Source organism: Oryzias melastigma, linkage group LG6 (genome assembly GCF_002922805.2).
Source record: "Oryzias melastigma strain HK-1 linkage group LG6, ASM292280v2, whole genome shotgun sequence".
Taxonomy (NCBI): Eukaryota; Metazoa; Chordata; class Actinopteri; order Beloniformes; family Adrianichthyidae; genus Oryzias; species Oryzias melastigma.
The window spans coordinates 373,243-381,585 of NC_050517.1; the positions used below are offsets into that span (position 1 = coordinate 373,243).

Sequence of the window (8,343 nt, forward strand, 5' to 3'; positions counted from 1 at the left end):
TTTTGTTTTTTTTTTTTAGCACAGATAAAAAAAAATCAATTGAATATAACTTTTTTCAAAATATGGAATAGTTTATAACTTTTGACAAAGGTTCTTATGACTTCAAAATAAAAGACTTCATTTGTCATATGGGATCATCTCAATGCAGCAAACGTATGACAATATACTGTCAGCAGTGGCTGTGAGGAAAAAAAAAACTTTACTACTTATTTTTTTATTTTAGTTACTGTTTAAAATTAAAAACTTTATTTTTATTTAATGAAAGAGAATTGTTTTTTTTATTTGAATTAAAAAAAACATGAGCAGTTTTTCAAAATAAAAAGATTCCTCTGATAAATTGGCAGTGCTCCCTGAACTCGTGGATCTCAATGGCTTAAAGACCGAGCTACTGCTGTTAAGAACTCTGTGGTAAACTGTTCTTGTTCTGAATGTTCAGGTTCAAGGATGAGCGACCCCGACATCCGGTCCACTGCGACTACATCCAAGCAGTCGCTCAGGCCGTTTCCATCCCCGTCATTGCAAAGTAAGAGCCAGCACCTTTGTCAGGAACGTCTAGGCGTTCCATGACTTTATATCTAAATTACAATGTAAGAGTGTTTTATGGGTTGATGTAAAGCTGAGTCTCATCAGCATAGCTGTGAAAGTCAACATCATGTCCCCTGATGACATCCCCAAGAGCCAACATGTATAAATTCAAAAGTGCAGAGCCTAATATTGACCTTTGGGGAACCCCACAACTTATTCAATTGATTCTTGAAGAGCATTAATTTATACTTACATAAAAGTGTTTATGTCTAAGGTAGGAATTAAAACACTTAAGAGCAGTTCCAGAGAGGCCCACTAGACTCCTAAATCTAATCCAATAAAATCTGGTGATCTACTGCATTAAAGGTGGCTCTAAGATCTTGCAGCACCACAACAGAAAGTTTCTGTGAGTAAATTAATTCTAAGATCAGATCATGAACGATCTTTAAAATAGCAATCTCTGTCCTGTGGTTCATCCTAAAACCAGATTGATATTTTTCTAAAATTTTATTGTTATTTCAAAACTCATGTAGTTGAGTAACAATACTTTTTTTTATAATTTTACTAAAAAAAATCTAAGTTCACATCAGTCAAACCCCAACTCCAAAAATTTGTTGAAGTTTAAATTTTATTAAAAGAAAAACTTCTTCTTTGCCCTTTAGGGGGCGCCTCAGCAAATAATCAAGCTCCATCTCTCCTCTGCACCCTCATCATTCACTCTACCCACATGTCCTCCTTCTCTACATCCATGAACCTCCTCTTTGGTCTTCATATGGACCTTTTCCCTTGTAGCTCCAACCTCAGCATCTCTCTATCCGTTCCTACTCTTAACATGTCCAAACCATCTCAGTCTGAGGGAAGTAGCTCACGACGAACGGGGTAGGAGATGCCTAAACCAACAACATGGCTTCTCTCACCACAGTTTTCTATGCCTTTCCTTCATTCTTGACAACACTCGTTAGTCCAAGGGTGTTAAACTCCAGCCCTTGACTGTCAGTGTCCTAAAAGTTTTTCAACTAACTTGCCATTGAAGCTTCTTATTGACAGAACACAGTAGCAGGTAGGACTGGGTTTTTACAAAAACCAACAGGATGTTGGCCCTCGAGGCCTGTCAGTCTTTCAATCTGTTCATCACCACAGCAGAGAGGGCAGGGCATAATAGAAAGTTGTGCTTCTTACCATAATAAGTCCAACTTTTTAATCACAAATCTAGACCCACATTTGGTGAGTTTCGCTTTGGTTACCCTCTCTAGAGTCCAGTAGACACACGAGATTCACTGAGTGACTGCTGACATGAAATGCTCAGAACTTCCCCCCGAAGAACAATGACGGCAAAACCAGGTCCTTTCAGAGGGTTTCTGGGGAACCCACATACTCATACTCAACAACAGTCAACCTCATTTTTTTACATTTAGAAAATGTTTATCTAAAAAACACGAATCATTGCAGATTTCTTAAGTGCAGTGAATAAAAACTCCATGAGAGTTCAGGTTGGCGACTCATTTGTGTTTTGCAGTGGCGGTTCTCTGGATCTGGTGAAGACCTATGAGGACATTGAGGAGTTTCGACGTGCAACAGGTGCCGCTTCGGTTATGCTGGCTCGTGCCGCCATGTGGAACGCATCAGTGTTCAGCAGCCAGGGTCTTCTTCCTGTGGAGAGAGTCATGGAGGAATACTTAAAATATGTAAGTCGACCTTCCTTCACTCGTCCAAAACCAAACCCTGAAGGACTTGAGGCAGAACTGTCCATTCCATCCCAGGCAATCCGGTACGACAATCACGCCTTCAACACAAAGTACTGCCTGTGTCAGATGCTGAGAGACAAGGTGGAGTCACCTCTGGGGAAGCAGGTTCAGGCGGCGCAGACCAACGCGGAAATCAGGTGTGGAGTGGGATGGTCAGACATGGCAGTGGGGGCACCCGGAAGGTGTTTGGTCACGTTACGGTTCTTTGACAGTGAGGCGTTGGGGCTGCAGGAGTTCTATCGGCAGACTGAGGAGAAGCTGCAGACGAGGAGGGAGGCCGTCCAGAGCAGCAGCCCGCCCAGCAGTCCTGTGGTGGACGGAGACGTCGTCACCATGGCCGTCAAATTTGAGCGGTCAGTCTGTAGCAAAATTAAAGACATTTATCTGGCATTTCTAAAATGTTTATACTTTAATGCTGCGTTCATACTGAACGTAATTAGCGTTTCAAATTCATACTTCTTTTATTGCGTGTCAAATTCACTGCTAGACACTTGTCCAAAAACATCTTCATAGGCCTGACGCTCTAGCTGCATGTGGGAGGAGCTACTATCAAAAGTTTTCATCACTACGTGGAAGCATTGACTGGGTATTTTTTTTACATGGAAGACACGGATAATATTGACAGATCAGGTTGATATTTTTTAAGAGTTCTACAAAAGCATCAGTAATCACGTCTCCATGTTTGGGTTCATGAGATCATTCAGAGACTCTCCCAGTATGGTGAGCTTCACCATCTGCTTCAGGACGAACGCTTTCTGGAAAATGGATCCTGTGGTCAGGGACAAAAAATGTTCTACAAAAAAAGTCAAAGTGTTGGTCAATATTGAGTTAACACATGAAGAGCTCAATGAGACAAGTCAACGAAGCAATAAGTACAAGATGGCTGAAAACAGCCCCTCAGCTTGTTGTCTGTGTGTGCTTGTGGATCCAGGAGAGAGTATCCGCCTCAGATCACACCAAAGATGGTTCTGCTGGAGTGGAGCCGCAAGCAGAGGATGGAGCAGCCGCTGTATGAAACGGTAAGAGCCCCGCCAAAAGATTTCAAGGAAGAATTTGCTGAATATGACAAGATTTATGTCACAGATAAACAAAACAATCGTGTAAACTCTCATAGGAGGAGGATTCTAACACTTACGAGAAGACATGCTAACTTTGCCAAGTTACAAGTTTCTCTTTCAGGTTGAAGTATATCAATGAAGTTGATATTATCTTCAAGATGAATCATGGTAAATTGACTTAGAGCCTTTTTCCCAAAGTATAATTAAAGCCTCAGGTGGTGTTGTGTGTCTGCTCAAATTTAAATTAGTTTAAACTTGTAGCTGTTACTTACTATTGGGCCATGTCCAAATTCCTTCCTTACGCACTATATAGTGCGTTCGCTATTTTGTAGTACTGTCCAAATCTACAGTTCCAAAAGCCAGTGCACTAGAAACTTCCCGGAAGTCTTTGCGTGAAACTAGCGTGCATCAAATGCTCACCACATTAGCGAATATAGACCACAATGCAAATTTTTTAGAAAAAATTGTGTTCAAATGTATTTTTCTTTTTATAAACCATCCACTCTTTTATCATCAGAACCCAGTGGAGTCACAAATAATGTTTAGAAATGTTTATATTGATTAGATTTTCACTTTGTGAGATCGGTGACGTCTTATAAAGACAAAACAGTTGTGAGCATCGTGTCTGAATTCCTTTTAGAATTCTGGACACTGTATAGTCTCGCACTATATATATTTTTTTGTAGTTGGGGATTAGGACGGGAATTTGGACATGGAGAGGGTGTTTTTATTTTTTATATTCAAGATGGCAGTCTCTTGCCCAAGGTCAAAGGTTAACAAAACGTTTGTAGTAGAGTTAACTCTTTGCTGGGGTGTTGCTCAAAGGCACAGTATTGTAAAAAAAAAAATAATCTGCTTCTGTCAGACAGAATTATAAAAACAGCTTAACTTTAACAATATTGGGGCTCCAGTGTTTATGTTCTTTGATTTACAGTATTTTTTTAAATTAACACGACTCTGTTTGCAAAGCTTTTCTCCTTCAGAATCTGTTGAAATTACGTTAGTTGTGTTAACAGTTAAAAAGTTGCAGTATGTTCAAGATTTTGTGTTTGAGCGTCATCGACAACGCCTCAGGTGTTAAAGGGTAAAAGGGCGACCATGTTTGCACAAATGTAGGGGCGACTGTAGACATTAAACGAAAGAGCATGTGTTGCACGAGACAAAGATCAGCAGGAAGCTGCATCAAAATGTCAGAAACTGCACTGGTCCATATAAAACCTTCTGTTGATTAGTGGGTCATGCCTCAACATGTTGGCCAAGTGGGGGTGTGTTTATCAGGGAGAACCCACGGACATGCCACAGCAACAATGATTGGGGGTAAAAACCACATTTCCCTAACTCTACAGATTCAGGAAAGACTTTACTCTTATTTTCAGTTAAGGATAACGGCTATAAACTATTTACTTGATGGATGTCAGCAATAATATGAAGTGATCCATTCCAAGATCAGTAAGGTAAAGCTTAGAGCTCAGGGTTTAGAGAAAAAGTCAAGACATTGACAGAGCTGATCCTCTCCTCAAATGGAGGGTCCTGTAGACAGGTGAGCCCCGAGGGCCGGATGGTTGCAGAGTGTTGCTCAATGTTGGAACCTGATCAGTTTCACGGTGGTGCCTGACTGAGTTCAGGGGATCTGCCAGGAGGATCCGCTCAGCCAGCCTGTTCCAGGTGAGTGTGACAGGTCGGTGCCTGCGTGCAGTCAGACCTGTTCTTCAAGTGTGCGATAAGCGTGATAACCAACGATAACCAAAGCGAGAACAAAGCATGTGAGCCAGTAGTGCAGCTGAGTTTGTGTTGCGATCAGTGTGTTTGTGTGTGTGTCGCCAGGTGCAGCGCTCTCAGGATCGAGCTTTCCAGTCCACCGTGACAGTGGATGAGAAGAAATACAGATCTTCCCTCTGGTCAGTTCACACTCAGAAGTCCATCAGTGTGTGGATCAGCCTCCATTCTCTATGAAATTCAGTTTGGTTTGATCCTTCACGGTTCTGTTTTGTAATTGGTTCTTAATTTAGACAGTTCAGATCCATCTCTTCCTGCTTATTCCTGTTGAGGATGCTGTTACACACACACACACACACACACACCCACCCACACACACACACACACACACTCATATTCACTCCTAAAGGACTATTTAGAACCACCAATTAACCTATAAATGTGCTGTTGGGCCCTGAGAGGAGGTGCCTGGAGAAAACCCGAACATGCAAACCCCTCAGAGAGGATCCAGCCAGAGCTTTCTCACTGAGAGGTTGTAGTTTTGGAGAACTGATCAAACTTCTTTGATGAAAAGTCAAATGTCTTTAAGAAAAGAAAGTTACGGTTTGAGAAGAAAACACCCCACGGTGTTAAACATCCCTCCACCGAAAAACAAAAACAAGAAGGAACTGAAGAACTGACACCAATCAAGTTTAGGATTGTGAGCATTTGATGTATTTTTGTTTTACTTCAAGGCAGCATGAATTTGAGAATCTGTTGAACAGATGTTGCATTTTTCTAATGAAAAGATTAATTCCGTTTTAAAATCCTGTCCACGTTTGTCATGGTAGGGATCACACATCAATGTAAGGGTCGGGTCATCTGGACCCCATAAGAGAGCACGAGGGTTAATAATGCGGACCGTCCTTCTTTAGTAGTTTTTCCTTTAATTGAATTAATCTGGAAAACAAATGATCACATTTGATTGATTTCAGTGATTCAAAGAGCCCAGAGACACAATATCATCCATGAGTTTGAATTAATTTGATCTTTTTGACACTTAAGTACAATTTGCACAACAATTTGGAACGCATTGTATAGACGTAAAGATTAGCAATGGATAAAAGCATGTAATAAATGTGTTGTAGTGCTTCCAGTTGTCCTGACGGCGTCTGATCAAACGGAGAGCTCCACCTGCTCTGCATCCAGTCTGCTCAGGGTTTTATAACTCAAGAACTTCTGCTGTATTTAAATAGAAATGTCTGCTGGATGCTTAAAGTGAGGCAGTTCATGTTGATTATAACATTTCTGTGACATTAGATCTTTTGTAATATGTATATTGTGGAGACCTCCGCCCCAGACAATGGCTTCATGAAATGATAGAGCACATGTTTAGTTCTCTCGGTTCACTGAAACCAGGTGTTAGCTGAAGAGAAAGATGCAAAACACTCTGCAGAGACGAATGCAAAACAGGAAACTCTAGGGAGTGACACTTCCCTTGTCAAGCTAATGACTGGACGTGATGTGTGCACGACAGAGATGTGAAAGTGATGAAGGAACAGTTGAAGGTCCTGCTGCAAGAGCAGTGTCAGACCAGATTATGGTCATGCCAGCATCCTTTCAGCTGCTTATTTCTTTTTTGGTTGTGACTTTCCTCATCGTGACTTGTTTGTCTTGGTGTAGCTCTTCCCACTGGAGGGAGCTCTGTGTGATCTTATAGTGTTCTTTTTTTATTTCCAGGGAAAAGTCAAAGAAGTTTGCAGAACAAGCTGCCGCCATCGTCTGCCTGCGGTTTTTGGGGGTGCCAGAAGGTCGCATTGGTGAAAAAGACTCTGATCTCGTCTGCAAGAGGAAGAGGGAAAGCAAGACAAACGGCAGAACAGAAGAAGACAGGAGGAAGAAGCTGCATGTGGCAGATGTCCTACAAGAACTGGAAACTTCAGAGCAAAGGGGGATGAAGGCTGGAAGTGAGAAAATCAGCCGCAGCTCAGAAACGAGTGCAGACTGAAGCCTCTGAGTGAGGCTGACAGCATTTTTTCTTTCCCATCATTTCCTGCTGAACATTTCATCCAGACGCTGAGGCGGAATCCAACCTAAACTGGAGCGTTAGATGATGACTTTTGTTTTGGGGGTTTAACATGTTTTCAGTAAAACTAAGATCAGCTCGTCCACTTGAGCTCCTGTTTTTGCTTTAATTTTCGTCAGTCTGGACTTTTTAATTTGTACTCAAGCTGCCTGCTCTTCTAAGTTGGAGATCTTAATAATATTTCCTCACACAAGTTCAATGATGCTCCAGACTGTTTTTTATATACATGTGTTGACTGGTCTCTTTTACTTTCCTCACGATTGTTTTCTTACTCAAAGTTGTTCCAAACAGTTTTGCTCTGTTTGACTGCAGAGGCATTTTTTGTTTTATTGAAACACAGTAAAATTCAAAAAACATAAGAGGAGCCTGATCGCTGAAGGCTTCGCCACCATTCTAATTTTAGAAATTCTAGGAATAAGCAGTCATTCTGCAGACTGAGAGCTGTGTGGAACATCTGGAACTTGTTGCTTCAAAATATGAATTTAAAACTGTATGTTAGTAGAAAAAAAATGAAATTGTACTTTTAACAGACAGTCAGGACTCGGGATGCAGAATTTTGGATCTGCTGGAAAAGTTTTAGATAATTTTTGGCCTAGTCCAGGGATCTCCAACCTGCGGCTCCGGATCCACATGTGGTTCTTTTATCTCTCCATGGTGGCTTCTTGGCCAAATATAAAATAAGTCGGGGAGACTGCTGACCCAGCCATGTCGACCGTCTGAGTCAGCAGCTCCCTGCTAACCAAAGCTATTTAAAGAAAACAAATAAACAAAGTTCACAAACGAAGACTACCATGGTCCAACCCCAAACTAAAATAATAAAACCCAGCAGTGTAAGACTACTGAGGACAAAGAGGGAGAAAAGTACAAAACAAGAAAACCAATTATTAAAAAAAAATATTAATTAATTAGCATTAATTTAATTTAGATTACTTAAATGTATAAATTGATGTTTGAGGTTCACATAGATGATAAACCTTGTAGGTTTTTACATCCCTGTTAACCTGAAGACGTCTTGTTTGCTCAGTTCTACCTCAAGAATGCACAGATTTTATACGCAAAGAAAAACTTTGTAACAAAGTTTGATCTATTAAGAGTTAAAAGCACATTATCTTGTGCTGCACAACATTGGTTACTAGCTCTCTAGAGCTGCACTGAGGTGACCCTGTTTGGCACAGAGCATATTTTATTTTGAAAATGCTTTTTTGAGCTTTTGTCACATGTATAAAAAAATTGG

At 40.9% G+C, this 8,343-nt stretch overlaps 1 protein-coding gene across 2 annotated transcripts in view; it reads left to right on the forward strand.

Annotated features, from left to right (window-relative positions):
* The window catches only part of dus2 (dihydrouridine synthase 2), a 13,503-nt gene extending 6,195 nt beyond the window's left edge, over positions 1-7,308 (forward strand). For both annotated transcript variants that reach the window (XM_024282628.2, XM_024282629.2), the window contains 7 exons: positions 437-523; positions 2,042-2,210; positions 2,286-2,407; positions 2,483-2,623; positions 3,202-3,289; positions 5,153-5,226; positions 6,764-7,308. In XM_024282628.2, coding sequence (XP_024138396.1) covers positions 437-523; positions 2,042-2,210; positions 2,286-2,407; positions 2,483-2,623; positions 3,202-3,289; positions 5,153-5,226; positions 6,764-7,031 — 949 coding nt within the window. In that variant the 3' untranslated portion in view covers positions 7,032-7,308. The remainder of the gene's footprint in view (positions 1-436; positions 524-2,041; positions 2,211-2,285; positions 2,408-2,482; positions 2,624-3,201; positions 3,290-5,152; positions 5,227-6,763) is intronic.
* The last annotated feature ends 1,035 nt before the right edge of the window (positions 7,309-8,343 follow it).